This window comes from Protopterus annectens, chromosome 8.part0 (genome assembly GCF_019279795.1).
Source record: "Protopterus annectens isolate FY-2018-M chromosome 8.part0, PAN1.0, whole genome shotgun sequence".
Lineage (NCBI taxonomy): Eukaryota > Metazoa > Chordata > Ceratodontiformes > Protopteridae > Protopterus > Protopterus annectens.
Genome location: NC_056741.1, coordinates 148,366,568 through 148,385,029, shown reverse-complemented (window position 1 = coordinate 148,385,029; position 18,462 = coordinate 148,366,568). Strand labels below are relative to the sequence as shown.

At 37.4% G+C, this 18,462-nt stretch overlaps 1 protein-coding gene across 1 annotated transcript in view; it reads left to right on the top strand.

The window, feature by feature from the left end:
- Window positions 1-18,462, top strand: part of LOC122808678 (alpha-2-macroglobulin-like) — a 2,073,303-nt gene that overhangs the window by 1,893,064 nt on the left and 161,777 nt on the right. Inside the window, exon 19 of the mRNA XM_044079658.1 lies at window positions 11,782-11,823. Coding sequence (XP_043935593.1) covers window positions 11,782-11,823 — 42 coding nt within the window. The remainder of the gene's footprint in view (window positions 1-11,781; window positions 11,824-18,462) is intronic.

Genomic DNA, 18,462 nt, shown 5'->3' with positions numbered 1-18,462 from the left:
GTGATTAAATGAATTTTCTTCAGGCTGTGAAAAGCAGCATATAACTATAATTTATCTGTCTTGAACTATCATTACAACAGATGTATAAATATATATAATTCTCAAGAAATTTTGCCAGTGGAGATATACCATCAAAACTGAAGCACCACGTATTGGTAACATGTATGTTAATGAGTCTAATTTAATATTGAGCTGTATTTCCCTAATGGCAGAATGACAGTCTTAGCTGCATTGTTTACTTGAGTATCCAAGTATAACTATGTACAAGTTTTACTAAGAATTCTCAAAGCTTGACTGTCATATGTCCTTTTATAGATAGGCAGTGAATGCAGGGTTTTGCAGTCATTTCGCAATAAGTCTAAGATATTGCATTATACTTGCATTATATTTGGGGTAGCTATGTGATTCTCTCTCTTTTTTTAATTTCTTTAAATGTTTTAGGTTTTTAATACCGTGACAGAAATGAACCTCATTCCCAAATCAGGGTATGATTAGAGGTCTTGAAATTATTGCTTCAGTCTTTGATGAAACAATTGTGTGTAACCTAGGCACAACTGTGCACAGGTTACACACAGAGCAGTATGATGCAGTACTCAGCCTTAGGCCGATGAAAGTAAAAAGGGTGCTACAGAAAGTCAGTCCCAGAAAGATGGCCGCTCCAGATAATATCTTCGGTAAGGTGTTAAAGAGCTGTGCAGACCAACTATGTTCAGTACTCACAGATATATTTAACACCTCACTTGGCCTAGCAAAGTTCCCTTCATGTTACAAAGTAACAAATATCATCCCTCTACCCAAAAAACCCACACCCTGCAGCTTGAACGACTTCAAACCTGATGCACCTAACATTCAAAATTATGAAATGTTTTGAGAGGCTAGTCAAGAACACCTGTCTGCGGAACTGCCATCAACTTTTGATCCACTGTAGTTTGCCTACAGAGAAAACAGATCTGCAGCTGAGGCATTAGTGGTCGCATTGCATCTTGTTGTTGAGCATCTGGAGAGCAAGGACAGCAATGTGAGAATGCTATTCATCAACTTTAGTTCAGCATTTAACACAGTTGTCCCTATGAAATTTATCAATAAGCTAGTACATCTGGGCATCAGCAAACACCTCTGCAATTGGATCCTGGACTTTTTGATTAACAGGCCACAGAGGTTTGTGTAGGCAAGAATACCTCTAGGAGCATAACACTCAACACAAATGTTCTTCAGGGTTGCTTTCTCAGCCTCCTATTGTTTATTATCCTAACCCATGACTACAAAGCAAACTTCAGTACAAATCATGTCATCAAGTTTTCTGATGACACCACAGTCATGGGGTCTCATCAGGAGAAAGTGCATACAGTGAAGAGGTTAACACACTGATTGCCTGGTGTGTAAGAAACAACCTTGACCTGAATGTAAGTAAAACAAAAGAGATCATTGTAGACTACAGGAAGAGGCAAACACTCCATACACCACTCCTGATCAATGGATAGATGGTGGAAGGATAAGCAGTACCAAATTCCTTGGAGTTCATATCTCTGATGATCTCTCTTGGTCCGGGAACACCTACCGCATAGTGAAAAAAGCACATCAATGTCTCCACTTTTTGAGAAGACTCAAATAGGTGAAACTACCATTGTCAGCACTTTCCACCTTCTACAGATGCAATTGAAAGCATCCTAACAGCCAGTTTTTCAGTATGGTATGGGAGCTGCTTGGTCGCAGATAAGAAATCCCTGCAGTGAGTGGTGAAAGTTGCCAAGATGATAAGTGGCACTAGTCTGCTACAATCCAGGATCTTTATACTTTAAGGAACCTAAAGAGAGCCACCAAAATACTAAATGACTCAAGTCATTCTGCAAACAGTCTGTTTATGAGCCTGTTATGGGGTAAAATATATTGCAATAATTGATGCAGGACAACTAGATTCAAAGACGTTTTTTATTTGAAGGTGATCAGATTTCTTAACTCCAACATTAGGTCTAATCATGTTGGGATTTCCCACTCACTGTGCGATGTTATTTTATCTATTATTTATTAAGCCCAGCCAGCTGTTATCATTTATACTACTAACCCAGGCGCAATTCTTTCCCTTCAGCTGCTACTGCTATGTGCTTGTTCACCCATAATGCGCTACATGGTTCATGTGCAGTACTGTTACTTGGAACTTTACTGCTAGATGTGTCATTTTAGTATCTTAACAAGTGGGTGTTTCTAGGAATTTATGTAGCTATATACTTAAGTGTAGAGTTGATTTATAAAATTATGGTAGTATTATTATAAGTTGTTTTAACTTATGACTTTCTGTGTATAATATTTATTTTTTGTCTGTCCCAAGATGAGTTAATTGCACATAATCTCATTTACTTTACACTTGTGTAGATCTAAATGACAATAAAGTTACTTTTGACATATATATATATATATATATATATATATATATATATATATATGTATGTATATATATATATATATATATATATATATATATATATATATATATATATATATACATATATATATATATACATATATATTTAATGTTGTCTTTTCCATCCATTCTTCAAAGTATGGGTTTTGGATCCAACCTCGGATCTGACTTCAACCAGTTATAACCTCTGGATCTATTGCTCAGCCTCCGTCTCTTACCAATAATCCCTTTGTAAAGAATGAGCTGCCCCAGATCTCACTAGCTGCCACAAGATTAGGATGGATCTGCAAGTGCTCAGGCAAAACCTTTAGGACAGAGACGTGTATCACTTCATTTGTTTTACTCACTGTTGTTTTTCTCTCTCTAGCACTTTATGCTTATTGTTTCTGTTTTCTTCCTCCCTTTTCTTTCTGTCTGTAGACTCCCCTCAGTGAGGACCATGTATAAAAAAATCCCCTTTTGTACAAAAGTCTTTTGTCTGTATTTATGCATATACAGTGGATATAAAAAGTTTACACACCCCTGTTAAAATACCAGGTTTTTGTGATATAAAAAAATTAGACCACAATAAATCATTTCAAAACTTTTCCCAGATTTAATTTGACCTATAACCTGTACAATTCAATTGAAAAACAAATCTTTTAGGGGAAAAATATAAAAAATAAAAACATACAATAAGCTGGTTGCATAAGTGTGCACACTCTTAAACTAATACTTTGTTGAAGCACCTTTTGATTTAATTACAGCATTCACTCGTCCTGGGTAGGATTGTATCAGCATGGCACATCTTGACTTGGCAATATTTGCCCACTCTTCCTTGCAAAAGCGCTGTAAATGTGTCAGATTGCAAGGGTATCTCTTTTGCACAGCCCTCTTCAGGTCAGCCCACAGATTTTCTATTGGATTTCGGTCGGGGCTCTAGCTGGGCCATTCCAAAACTCTAATTTTCTTCTGGTGAAGCCATTCTGTTATTGATTTGAATGTATGCTTGAGGTCATTGTCATCTTGAAAGGTGAAATTCCTCTTCATCTTCAGCTTTCTGGCAGACGCCTGAAGTTTTTGGGCCAAACGTGACTGGTATTTGGAACTTTTCATAATTCCCTCCACCTTGACTAAAGCCCCTATTCCAGCTGAAGAAAAGCAACCCCAAAGCACGATACTGCCACCACCATGCTTCACCATGGGGGTGGTGTTCTTTTGTGCCGCGAAGTGTTGTTTTTGCACCAAACGTACCTTTTGGAATTTGGCCAACAAGTTCAACCTTGGTCTCATCAGACCATACCACATTTTCCCACGTGCTTTTGGGAGACGATGTATTGTTTTTCAAATTTTAGCCAAGCCTGGATATTTTTCTGTGTAAGAAAAGGTTTCCGTCTTGCAACCCTACCCCATAGTCCAGATATATGGAGAATACAGGAGATTGTTGTCACATGTAGTACATGACCAGTACTTGCCAGAAATTCCTTCAGCTCCTTAAGTGTTGCTATAGGTCTCTTCGCAGCTTCCCTGACCAGTTTTCGTCTTGTCTTTTCATCAATTTTGGAGGGGCGTCCAGTTCTTTGCAACATCACTGTTGTCCCGTATTTTCTCCACTTTTTGATGACTGTCTTCATTGTGTTCCATGGTATATCCAGTACTGTGGAAATTTCTTTGTACCTTTCTTCTGACTGATACCTTTCAACAATGTGATCCCTTTGATGCTTTGTAAGCTCTCTGAAAACCATGGTTTTGCTGTAGCAGGCAACTGAGTAAATGTCAGGAAAATCCTACTAGGACATCTGAGCTTTATATGGGGTTAATCAGAGTCTCTTTAATTGATGGCTGGTGTGTACCCAAGAAGACTGAATGTTGTAATTAAATCAAAAGATGCTTCAACAAAGTATCAGTTTAAGGGTGTGCACACTTATGCAACCAGCTTATTGTACGTTTTTTATTTTTTATATTTTCCCCTAACAGATTTATTTTTTTTTCAATTGAATTGTACTGGTTATAGGTCACATTAAAGGTGGGAAAAGTTTTGAAATGATTTATTGTGGTCTCATTTTTATATCACAAAAACCTGGCATTTTAACAGGGGTGTATGCACTTTTTATATCCACTGTATATTTTTTCTCTGCCCTCTGCTACTTTACTCTATTTTCCCTTTTCTCTGTCAGGATTGCAGAAAAAACCAACAGCATTTAAAAAATGCCCCCAAAAGGTCCCTAATTCTGATGTGCATGAAAAGTTTATATACTGTTTAAGCCTTTCATATCTGGACACCTGCTGGTCTATCTGTGAGGCCTTTGGGCAACAGGCAATTATTGGGAGAAGAAATAAACTGATTTTGAAATGGCGTCTTCAGCCTGTTTCTTAGGCTAAACCTACTACTTGGTCAGGAAAGTCTGTTGCTCCTACTTCCTCTTATCCATCTTCCTGTAAGAAGCCATTTGAAAAATCCAAAGAAAAGGGTACAAAATGCAGATTAAGACAAATATAGAGCTAAGACTTCAAAGAAAAGTTTCCCAGACCAGCTACTTCTTCAGCTTTGATGCCTAAGATTATTAAATCTATGGAGCCAATGATTTTTTCAGATCCTATAGTCCTTGGATCACAACCGCCTCCTAGGTTTTCTCAGGAGACTGTTTTGCCCAGGCTCCATTCCCTAATTTTACAAAATAGTTCTTGTGACTGCTCAAGGCCACCCTTTTCTGAGGTCAGCTAGAGCAACCAGAATTCTCATTGAGGCAGACAAGATGATGCGGCGATTCCTGCAGATCTAGATCCAATTGGGTGTCCTCGGGGCTTTGGCCAATGCCAGATCTGGGAGTGTTGTTTCTGCTTCTCATTTTCTAGTTGCTCCTTCTGTGATGCAACCTCTCAGATCAGAGTCCTTAGATGTGACCTTCACCCAGGGAAGATGTGCATAACAGCCAAGAGTTCTTTCTGCTTCAACTCCAGTGAATTCTTTGACCCATTCGAATCTCAGAGCCAAGTGGTTGGCATCAACTCCAATAGAGCGGGCTCAGATCTGAGATTGTCTGATACATTTCTCACTTTTGGAGCCTCAACGATTGACAGCTTGCCCCCAACATTGACCACAGAACTTAGTCGAGCAGCATCCAAGGTTGAGCCCCTTTAAGGAGTGATGCTTGCTAGTTCAGGACTCCCCAGATCATTGTCAAGTTTGGCTTTTGAGGCTTTTAAAAGAGTGCCTCTCAACCCAGAGGGAAAACTGTCCCATCAAAATTAGATTCGACCATCCCCCATAGGAGTTCCCAAGATCCAGAGCCTACTCTTCTTGTCTCATCAGGACAGTTAGTTTCAAAAAGCCTTGAACAGGTTCTTTTGGATAGACTATATCAGCTTCTGAGTCTTCCCCTGAACAACCCACAGAAGAGGTGCCCATGAAGCACAAGTAGAAAAGAAGGTGCTTAGATTCCCATCAGAAATCCCCTACCACCAACACTGACTTTGATGAAGGAGAAGGTTTCCCCCACCTTCCCAGTTGTCTCATTTGAAGAGATACTCAAACTTTACAGACAGAACAGGATTTGGTCTTCTCAACAGCCTTCTCCAGAAGTGCCAATTTTCCTTGAGGCTTTTTGTTCTGGCCCATCTACGTCTTGGGTGATCCCCTGGCCAATGAAATGATAGACCTGATCTCTTCTTGGGCATGGAAGGAGCCAGACACAGCTAAGCTCATTCCTCAGTAACCTGACAAATTCCTTGTTGGTCCCAAAGACTGTCTCCATTAGAGCAAGAGGCCTACAGAAGATTTAATGGTAGTGGCTGCAGCCACAAAAAGGAACTTGCAGAAGAAAGTTCTTCTCTCCAGCCATCAAACAGGAAGTCTCATGCACTGGACAGGATTGGGAAGCATGTTTATACCTAATCACCTTTTTCAATGAGAGCACTTATTTAGTACAGGTTGTGTATTTCCAGAGGGATTTGCTCAAGGAGTTTGCCAGCTCTTTCCCAGGGACCTTGTCTGTGGATCAGAGGAAATCCATTGATTCATAGTTGGCTACTCTAAAGTCCTTATCCAATGTCTGTATGCTTCTTATCTCCAGTGTCACAGAGGGTGTGCCTAGAGCAGCCAGCACCAGCAAAGGCATTTTTTTATTTGAATGTGATCAGATTTCTTAACTCCAACATTAGGTCTAATCATGTTGGGATTTCCCATTCACTGTGCAATGTTATTTTATCTATTATTTATTAAGCCCAGCCAGCCGTTATCATTTATACTACTAAGCCAGGTGCGATTCTTTCCCTTCAGCTGCTACTGCTATTTGCTTGTTCACTCATAATGCGGTACATGGTTCATGTGCAGTACTGTTACTTGAACTTTACTGCTAGATGTGTCATTCTAGTATCTTAACAAGTGGGTGTTTCTAGGAGTATATGTAGCTATATACTTAAGTGTAGAATTGATTTATAAAATGATGGTAGTATTATTATAAGTTGTTTTAAATTATGACTTTCTGTGTATAATATTTCTTTTTTGTCTGTCCCAAAATGAGCTAATTGCACATAATCTCATTTACTTTACACTTGTGTAGATCTAAATGACAATAAAGTTACTTTTGATATACATATATATATTTAATGTTGTCTTTTCCATCCATTCTTCAAAGTATGGGTTTTGGATCCAACCTCGGATCTGACTTCAACCAGTTATAACCTCTGGATCTATTGCTCAGCCTCCGTCTCTTACCAATAATCCCTTTGTAAAGAATGAGCTGCCCCAGATCTCACTAGCTGCCACAAGATTAGGATGGATCTGCAAGTGCTCAGGCAAAAACTTTAGGACAGAGAAGTGTACCACTTCATTTGTTTTACTCACTGTTGTTTTTCTCTCTCTAGCACTTTATGCTTATTGTTTCTGTTTTCTTCCTCCCTTTTCTTTCTGTCTGTTGACTCCCCTCAGTGAGGACCATGTATAAAAAAATCCCCTTTTGTACAAAAGTCTTTTGCCTGTATTTATGCATATACAGTGGATATAAAAAGTTTACACACCCCTGTTAAAATACCAGGTTTTTGTGATATTTACTTGGGCAGGGTCACGAAGCACTGGCTGGACAGAGTGGGTGCTGGAGGTCTTGGCTTAGCCATTCAGCTGAGATCTCATGTCTATAGCTGTGCCAGTGGGGAGTCTTATTGGGGATCTGGAGAAAGATGGAGAAACCAGCCCCAGACTGATTGTGGTCTCTGTGTGCTCTTAAGGGAAATTGCACTTGATGCAAAGAGCTGCATTTGGGGATACTACATGCGTACTTATCATCCTCCCAATGTACGTCCTCCCACTGTTGCCACTGGTGAGGATTGAAGCTCTTTGATTACTGTTGCCAGTGGTGGGGCATCACACCTCCTTTGCAGACAATCTTCTTAATGAATTCCTAAAAATTGCTTCTGACTCAATTGCCTATCTAGTCTCCATAATAATTAATAGATCTGTTATGGAAACTTATGTCCCCTCCTTGTGGAAAGAATCCTTCATCCTTCCCCTCCACAAAGGTGGCACCTCCACAGACATATCTAACTATTAGCCAATTGCTATTCTTTCACCACTATCAATATTTCTAGAAAAATGCATCCTTAAACAACTTCTTCAATACCTACTTGATAATAATCTTCTCTCTCCCACCCAACATGGATTCAGCCCAGCACACAGAACTATCACTGCTCTACTATCTTTTACTGACACTGTCAACAAAGCTCGTGACTTAGAAAATTTTATTTCTTCTCTGTTCTTAGATCTATCCAAGGCCTTTGCTACTGTCTCCCACCCCCAAACTCTTATCCCAACTATGTCCTCTAAGCTTAACTGAAACATCCTTACAATGGTTAACTGGCTATCCTTTTAACAGATATCAGTCTGTCAAATGGAATTTTAACTTCTCTCCTTACCTACCAGTCAGCAGTGGAGTACCCAAGGTTCAATACTAGGTCCAGTCCTCTTAAACATTTTTATTAACCATCTTAATATTGCCACCAAACAAGCCACCCTAATTCAGTATGCTGACAACTCTACATTAATCTGCTCCACCAGGAGGTTTTCTCATCTACAGAGTTTAACTCAAGAAGAATTCAATTCCATTAAGTTTTGGCTGACCAACAACCATCTAGTACTTAACCCAAAAAACAACTAAACTTCTACTATTTTTAACAAAACAATTTTCTCCAGATACTTTTAACTTTGCTATTACTTCTCTGAACAATACTTCAGTCAGTGTGGTTTCACACACAAAACTGTTAGGTGTAACTATCGACAATAATCTTAAGTTTGACCTGCATATCAGCAACAGCATATAAAAAAAATAATAAAAAACTGGACATGATGAATAGGGCTAAGAACTTCATCTCCAACTCCGCAAGAGTAACCTTTGCCACCACCTGTCCCTTACCCTCCCTTCTATATGCTTCACCTAGTCTATCCAATCTTCACTCTTTCCTCAAAGCAAAACTTAGCCAGGGTTATAATAAAATAGCTAAATTTGCCACAGGGCAGGCCCACTACTCTCACCATTGCTCTGCTCTGAAGTCCCTAAATTGGCTCAAACTACCCCACCGTCTCACGTTTAATTAACTCACCCTAACACACAAAATACTGTACAACTCCTCATTTTCACAAACAACATCATCACTACTTCAACACTATATTCCATCTTGTGCCCTATGCTCTTCTCGCAAGTATCTACTATTTACAAACATCAAAGATCTAATGGTGTTAGTTGGTACTCTCACCGTGTTGCCAAATCAAGGAATAGCATTTCAGAATCAATCAGAGTTATACACCACTACTATTCCTTCAAGTCTTGACTGAAAGGCCATCTAATCAATAATTGCATATGCCTATACTCCACTGCATCTTAATACTCTTCCATTCCCTTCTCTCCAGTCTTAATAGTCTTTTTCTTGATCTATTCTACTTCCCTTCCTGCATTACCTACTTTCTAGCCTAACCTTTCTGTAGTTCTATAACCTTCTAATGTTCTTTCTCCCTATTCTTACACTAACCTTTATCTATCCCAGAAATTATGACTGAAATTTACTAAGTGTCTTGCCAGAAAGTGTATATAGATTTTACAACTTATTACTTATATTTTTCATGCATTAATATGTGACCTACATATTAGGAACCCTTTTCTAGCTTCTATATAAAGTATGTTCAACTTTATTGCTTTCTTTATATTTGCTTATTTTCTTCTTTTATTGTATCCACACATTGTATTCCTGTGTGATTATCTTAGTCTTTGTAACCAATGTTGATTTGTAATTCTGTTTAAATTGTACTGTGGAGCTTTTCTCCCCAGGCCTCTGCTGAAAATGGGCTAGTACCGAGTCAGACTTTCCTGGTAAACAAATGTCAAATAAATAAATAAATAAGAATTCTGGCCGCGCAAGAAGATTTTAGCAGATAGACTTGTTCTATTGGAATATGCTCGTTTTACAGTGGGCATGGTGACTGGCTATCCATTTGGTGTGCACATGTTTGAATGACTGACAGTTTATTGCATAATCAGCCCTGAGTCACACATAACATAATACAAAAGGGGTATGGTGGTAGGAAGCTGAAGTGCGTAGCTAGTGGAGTGGTTTTAAGGGATACTGAGGTTACCTTCTTGATGTACAAGGTATCTACAAGGCTTGTAAGGTTTGTAAGATTATAATTGTAGCACTGCCCCTTGATCAGGTTCCTATGCAGAAGAAGGCAATTAAGTATACCCAAAATCTACAAAACAAATGTAGCAAAAATGTGTAATCCTGGCCCGAGTGGAAAAGATTTGCTCTTGCTGTAAATGTCTTACTCCAGTGTAAGGCGTATCTATGATGCAGGCTTACAGGGGAACCAGATTCCAAAATACTTGCTCTCAGTGTAAGTAACTTACTCCGGTGTAAGCCTGCCCTGATTCCAAAAGACTTACTCTTAGTGTAAGTGACTTACTCCAGTGTAAGGCCTATCTATGACACAGGCTTACACGAGGACCAAATTCAAAAATACTTACATCAATAGGAATTTTTTTTGGAATCTAGTCCCACTTTTTTAGCCTGCATCATACACTGGAATTAGTCACTTACACCAATAGCAAGTCTTTTGGATTCAGGGCAGGCTTACACCAGAGTAAGTTACTTTTGAAATCTGACCCAGTATTACTCACTCCATAACCTTTTAAATTACTGATGTACACTAGTTTCTCTTTGTTTTAATATTTTAAATAATTGAGTTCTGATAGCAATTTTTTGGCTGTAGAATGAGAAGTCAGCACTTAACCCACTTTAAGCAAACAAGACAATTCTGTCTGTTTGACCATTGTGCACTAAAACTGCAGATGACATTAAGAAAAGAAGTATTTTTCCTTCCCATAACCCCTTATTTAACTTTATAAGTATACAATCATGGAAAAAAGAACCCCCCCCAAAAGAATGAAAAGATTGCTCACACAACTCCAGTATACATGAGATTGAATATTGTAAAAAATTCTGTGACCTGTATGTTTGGTTAGATAGGATTTGGGACCTATAAATTATAAATCGTTGAATGGTGGGACTTATGAATGTTTGTTAATATATTTTTTTTTGTACAGATTCAGAATTATGATTGCGTTGAATGTGTACTGTTTCTGTTTTGCCATAAACTGGTGTAATGAAAGAGGAAACTGGCATCATATGATAAATACTAGGTATTTTGGAAAAAGGTTATTCTAAAGATCAGCAGCTCAAAAATCCTGATTAATGAAGCAGTTTAATGTAAACGTGTTTCTTTAATTTATATATTTATATGTAGAGTGTGGGATGTATACCATCCCATACGGTATGATATACACAAGTTCCAAATAATTCAGTTTACAAATAGACCTTGTGATATTTAGACCGCTTTTGTCTCTGTATGTTACTTATTAAGCATTCTGAATTGAGTGTGTAACTAGCAGGTAGTGGAGAGCTTGAGATTATGTGACCATGTTGTAAATCAAGAAAAAAATAAAAAATAATTGTTACTCAGTGATTATCATATCATTGTGTTTGCAGGTCTTTGTTTATTCTATAGAATTCCGAGGGAGTGTGTTGTTTTTTTAGTTCAGTTTGGTCTTGTGCACACCAATTATGCTAGCACTTTAAGTTTTGTCAGTGGTTAATATTGTAAGTCCACCATAAATACATGCTAACATCTAACAGATTATGAAGGTTTCATTGTTAATTTATCTGTAATCTGTATTGTCCTGTAATTTTCTGATATGTTGCCAAACCATATTTTATGTAGAGTTTAAAAACATTAATTGGTACAGTTTTGCTGCTATCCCATTTCATCAAATGATGATCTAAATAATATCCTGCCATTCACAATTTATGCTCCTCAATGACATTTTTTTCCTTTTTTTCAGATGAACATGCCATTACACAATACGTTGATCCATGTGTAGCAGGTATGTGTACAGGGCATTGATATTGTAATTTTTAACTAAACAACATATTTTCATATTTGTTTTCTTGATGGAAGCAGTTTTTCCTGTTTTTGAGAAGCAGGTAAGTGGCTTGTATGAAGTCATTTAATGCCTTGTGTGCTTTTTTATTTTTTTGAACCCAGACATTCTTTCAGTAGGTCTTTCAAATGGTTATGGAAGTAGTAATGCTGAGGAAAGACGACTGCAATGCATTATGAGTTGCTAGTATAAATCTGCATCAACTGCCTCCCCAACTCTCAAATCTAAAGCAAGAGAAAGCATTATTATTATTTATTGTATGGTAAACAAGAACAACAAGATGACCATGCACATTTTGCAAAACTGCATTAAATCAGTTATAGTTGATATTCAAAACTGTGTTTCTGCTGGAACTTAGTAGCATTTTCAGAATGCCACAGTATTCATTTGGAACTAAATTTCATAAATCCATCTGTAATAAATATGATCTGAAGCAAACTTACATAATGAACCAAACCTCTATACTTGGATGGTAGGTGCAGACTTACTTATCAGAGTGAAATACTGGAAAAGGTAATGATTTCTTAAGGTATGACTGTTTGTATGTGCTGCCTGAATTGTATCATAAATTGTATGTAGCATTAGTCAGCACGGAGTCTTTGCTACCAGGGATGAAAAATGAAACTTGTAAGGATGCAAGCATTGTAAAAGGCTTGGGCATTGGTGCACTGTACGGGGTATAAATAGAGATGTTTTATAGATGTTTGTGGAATTCCTCTTGTACACCCCAACATTGTTCTATTTTGGGGGATATATTACTTTATGTCATAATGTGTACACCCCAACATTGTTCTATTTTGGGGGATATATTACTTTATGTCATAATGTGTACACATGGACTAACATCCGTCTCATCCATCTTAACACACAGCCTCTTCTCCCTTGCAGACTTTACAAATAAATGTTGGTTGGTAGGTTTAAAGGGATGCTAGTTCCCCTCCTTACAAAGTATGACAAATGTACCATGACTAAACACTGTGCACACACTATTGGAATGGCATACATGTGATTCAGTAAGCTCAGTTATAAGTGTGGACCATGATAAGACAACCATCTAATTAAGTCAGTTGATACATAGTGAATGAAACAAATAATAAAACAGAAACATATCCCCTGGGTTTTACCATGTCACAGAATGACCCTGCATATCATCTGATATACCGAAGAATGTGCGATCAGGGAAAGCTGCAACAGATTGCATACCCTGGGCTAACATGATAGAATGTGATGGAAAACAAATAACTGACCCCAAAAATGTGAATGTTGGAGGAAACCGGAGCACCCAGAGGAAACCCATGTGAATACAGGGAAGACATGCTTTTTCAGCCATGTGGTGTGAACCTTAGCTCTGGATCGATAGATGGTGACTGAAAAGCATGTTCTCCCTGTGTTTGCTTGGGTTTCCCCTGGGTGATCCAGTTTCCTCCCACATTCCAAAGACATGCAGTAGGTAGATTGGACACTCTAAACTGGCCATAGTGTGAGATATGGAAGAATAACCGTGGCAGGGCTAGCCACATGATGGTGTGAGCCCTGGCTCTAGATAATTGTCACTGTTGAAGTGATTTCTCAACCCCAAGTCAAAAAATGAGAAATGTTGTGGATGGATGGATGGATGGATTGACAGATATTTTAATTTTTGATTTTAAATACACATTTCCCCCTACAGTTTCTGCAATGTCTTCTTGAGCCATAAAGACACCATTGTGTATGCTTGCTGCTATGATAACACATTTTCATGATTAGTTATTAGAATGCACATTTGCTTTCTATCGTATTCTATTATGTTAATGGTATGCAGTCTGTTGTAGCTTCCCCTGTTGCATATTTTTCTGTATATCAGATGCTATGCAGGGAGTTTTTGATTTTTTTTTTTTTATCAAAACTAAATAGTTGACATAAAATCATGCATTAATAAACACAGATAAAGGAGAAAAATATAAATTATTAAAAATAATGGTAAGTACAACTCATTCCTAAACTAATGCAATAAGTTCTTTATGCTTACACTGTTTTTTTGAATCAACAATAAGTACTATTTTCCCTGTAAACTCAGAATCTTTTATTGATTGGATAACACCAAGATTGTGTAAATCAAGTCCTAAATAATAATAATAATAATAAATGTCTTTGCATTCCATATATCTCATTCACCCCGAGTACCGTCATATGGCACCTGTGTGCTTAAATCTGAGCACTCTCTGAGACGGCAGTAATTGAATGCTGTTACACCCAAGTGCCTTCCACAAGCGCAAGCAACTTTGCAATCATATTTTATCTCCAATGTTAAAAAATAAGTTGAAAACGTATCTGAACTTTCTCATTTACCTTCTCAACTTAGTTTTCAATGTGGAGTTAGGTGATGTTCATATTTGACTTTTTTGAGAAAATCGGCTTGCCATACACTGCATACTTGTAATCCCAGCCAGCCGATTCTCTATGCATCTGCAGCAATCCCTTTGTTACATTTCTGTCAAGTAGCTTGCAACAGTTAGAAAATGTACTTTTTCTTAAGAGTTAATGTCAGAAGCAATGGTGTTTACAGTATTGCAATTTAACTGTAGCAAGTCATTTTACATTTCTAGGAAAGGGCTCGCTACAGCTACAAACAGATAATTTCCATCTCCTTTTTATTTAACATTTCCACTCACGTAAGAAATGCTAAAGTGCTTACTGTATCCAATGTATCAAATTGTAACCAACAAGCCCTTTGTCAGCATTGTAAAATGTGCTGCTTATGTTCCAAACAGATCGTTTCCATTTAGAATCGTTAAAACGCTCACTGTATCCAACCGAAAAAAATTAAACTAAACAATAATTCTGTAACAATTTTATTTTTTCTTATGTTCATCTTATACTATGTGCTTCTCTGCTGGAGATTAACTTTTACAAATCAGTGTTCACACTGAAAAATTGCGCCCTATAATGCTTGCAATGCCAATTGTTATGTGCCTTTATTTTTTATCAGTTTGTTTCCAGTCTTCCCAGTTATTGCCAACAGCCAGTAATGCCAGATTAGAATACAGTGTCATACTTAATCTTAATTTTTCTTATAGTGCAGGAGTACAAAATGTTTATTATAATCAGTCAATGAAGGCCAAGTTTATAGTCTGAAAAGGCTTTTGGTAAATTAATGAGTCTGCAGCAGTCCAGTTGTTACATTTCTATCAAGTAGCTTGCAGCAGTTAGAAAAATTTACTTTTTTTTATTTTGAGTTAATGTCAGAAGCAGTGAAGTGTTTACAATGTTGCAATGTAATTGTAGTAAGTCATTTTACACTTATAGAAAAGGGCTTGCTACAGTTACAAACAGATCACGTCCACTTTCCTTTATTTAAATTTCCGTTCATGTACGATATGCTACAGTGTTTACTGTTTCTCTTGTATCAAATTGTAACCAACAAGCCCTTTGCCAGCAATGTAAAATGTGCTGCTACTACTATGACAAATAGATCGTTTCCCTTTAGAAGCGCTCACCTTATCCTATGGAATAATTTTAAACTAAACAGTAATCCTGTAACAATTTTAATTTTTGTTATATTCATCTTGTAATATGTGCTTCTCTATTATAGTTTGGTAACTTGTACAATTCACAATGTTCAATTGAGAATTGCGCCCTATAATGATTGCATCTTCCTAATGTAATACTTCACTATTGTCCCGGGAAACAGTTTTATTTGCATAGATGCCGATCGTTATTTGCTTTATTTCTTATCAATTTATTTTTTCCAGATTTCCTACTTATTGCAGCAGCCAGTTAATACCATATTAGATTCGAGTGTCATGCCTAATCTTTTTTCCTGATTTTCCTAATAGTACAGGGATGCAAAATGTTTATTATTAATGTCAGAAGCAGTGAAGTGTTTACAGTATTGTAATGTAACTGCAGCAAGTTATTTTACATTTCTAGCAAAGGGCTTGCTACAGTTGCAAACAGATTATTTCCAACTTCTTTTTTTAACATTTCTATTCATGTAAGAAGTCCTACAGTACTTACTGTATCCAATGTATCAAACTGTAACTAACAAGCCCTTTGCCAGCAAAGAAAAATGTGCTGCTACCGTTACAAACAGATCATTTCCATTTAGCATTGTTAAAGCACTCACTGTATTCAGCGGAAAAAAATTAAATTAAACAATAATCCTGTAACAATTTTATTTTTCTTAATTCATCTTTATACTATGTGCTTCTCTATTAGACTTTAGTAACTTGTACAAATCACAGTGTTCACTCTCGAGAATTGCGCCACATAATGCCTTGCATCTTCTTCATGTAATAATTCACTATTGCTCTGGAAAAGAGTTTTATTTGCACAGCTGCCTATCATTATGTGCCTTTACCGCCAAAGTAAAGGAAAATACATGATAATTAGAATTGGTCACAACAAAACACAAAAAAAAATAATTTAAGGGCATCTGTGTTTCTAAATCAGAAGTAAAACTGCTTTGGTTCTTTGCTGTCTCTTCAGCTGATTTATAATGTGCGTTAGGCATTAATTACCTAATATATACACATGGCTGTATCCTTACTTAGATGTACATTTCTAGCATACTGGAAGCACAGTATGCTGTATTCTTTGAAAAAATAATGTCAACTTCTGGGGAGCATTGAATATTGTGCAAATCTGTGCCTATGCTAAGATTTACCATTGTACTTCCTTGGCTGGTAGTGTGCCTGTCTGGATTCCCAATGATTCCATATGACCTTAAAGTCTGCAAATATAAATATTACTTTTCTGATTTCATTTCTATAATCTCACATCTCGCATTTTCTCCTTAAAGACTTCACAGAATGAAAAAAGTCACCAGTTATTGGAGCATCCTGATGCATCAAGCAAGAACTCCTACAACAAAACTCTGTCCATTTTAGTTCATATTGTTGAGATGCCGACAGTTTTCTGTTGAAAGGGTGGCACTTTTTCAAATAATTTTACAAAGTTAATTTTCCCTAATGGCATTGTTTTTCCTGACAGGACAAGTAGCTAACCCTTTTTTCCTCCAAATATTGTTTCAAGTCCTTAAGTGTGGGCATTACTGCCCATCCTTAGCCAGCCAGCTCCATCTCTGATAATGCAGGCCACTAACTAAATGCCAGCAAACCTGTACGTTATTTGTTAAGGAGGCATTTCAAAAAGCCGATCCCAAGCTGGGATGTCATTAAATGGACACTTTAGGAACATGATACTTAGGAGTTATTCTGTGTCAATACTTCTACATGAAGCAGGCATGGCAGACACAGTAGGATGCAACATGAGCCTGCATCCAATTTTTTTTGTTCTAATGGATAAAACTCACTCAACTTTCTATTTAGAAGGTCACAAAGGGTTTTGTGGGGGGAAAGGGTATGTTAGATCATCTGTCCATCAGAGACATGGGAGTCCAACTAGGGGAATGAATTTATGATTTCCCATCCAGTCATCAAGGTTATGGCTAAATAGGGTTAGGGATGTACTCTGCATCACATGGATGGGAAGCCTATTCTAAAGTCCCCAGTGGGACAGCACATTGTTGGTGTCTTGATTTACATAATTTACTGGTGAGTGTAGGTTCATATATTAGCAGATTCATAGATTAGTACTAGGCTAACTGCAAATTATATTCTCTGGCTAAACCCCTGTTTTTTTACAATAATACTCACTGGAAATTTCTGGATGCCAGTGGGTATCTTCTTGTTTGTTTGTTTGTGTCCTTCGGCTACTTGTATTCTACTTATATTTTTTTACTTGTAACAATTCAAAATATTGCTTTGCAGGAATATTAGTTTATTTTCACACACACACACACACACACACACACACACACACACACACACACACACACACGCACGCACACACACGCACGCACACACACACACACACACACAATGAGTAAAAGCAGTTGTGCATTTGCAAGCAAAATGCAGACACCAGGTCACTTCTGTGTTTGCACTCTCTACTCTGTTGGGGTCTTTGACACTATGCTACCTGGATCAGCCCTCCTCTCCAGAACAGGCACACTTGTCTCCTCCAAGCCAGCTCCAGGAAATGCCCAGGTTACTCATGGAACCTGGGTTGCCTGAGTCATCGTTAGGTCATCTACACCAGTATGTTATTACTGATTTTACACTAATTGTGGCATTGATCAACCAAATATTTGGGACATTATTTCTGCCTTTGTCACTTATGTGTCTAATTCTAATCAGATTGATGGTTCAGTGAGATAAAAGTTAGTTTTATTTTGGGCTAATTCTTACATGGCTCAACCAGATAGTTTACATATTTCTGATTTTGTTATTTGTGTGCCTGATTATGATCAGCAGGATGGTCAGTAAGATAAATGTTATTACTTGTACAGTAATTCTGGCATGGAGCAACCATGTATTTTGGACAGTATTTATGGCTTTGTCTGTCATGTGTAGAATTTAGGTGAGAGGAAGGGCTCAGTAATATATAAGTGGTATACTATTTTTATTGATTTACCCTGTTTTTTCTAACAGATGTTAATGACTCAGTCTTACATTACACCTGCACCAGGAATGTAATGAATGTCTGCTTATATGCACCAATTGTCACTTTTGTCTGAGCATGATGACCCTTGCAGTAATG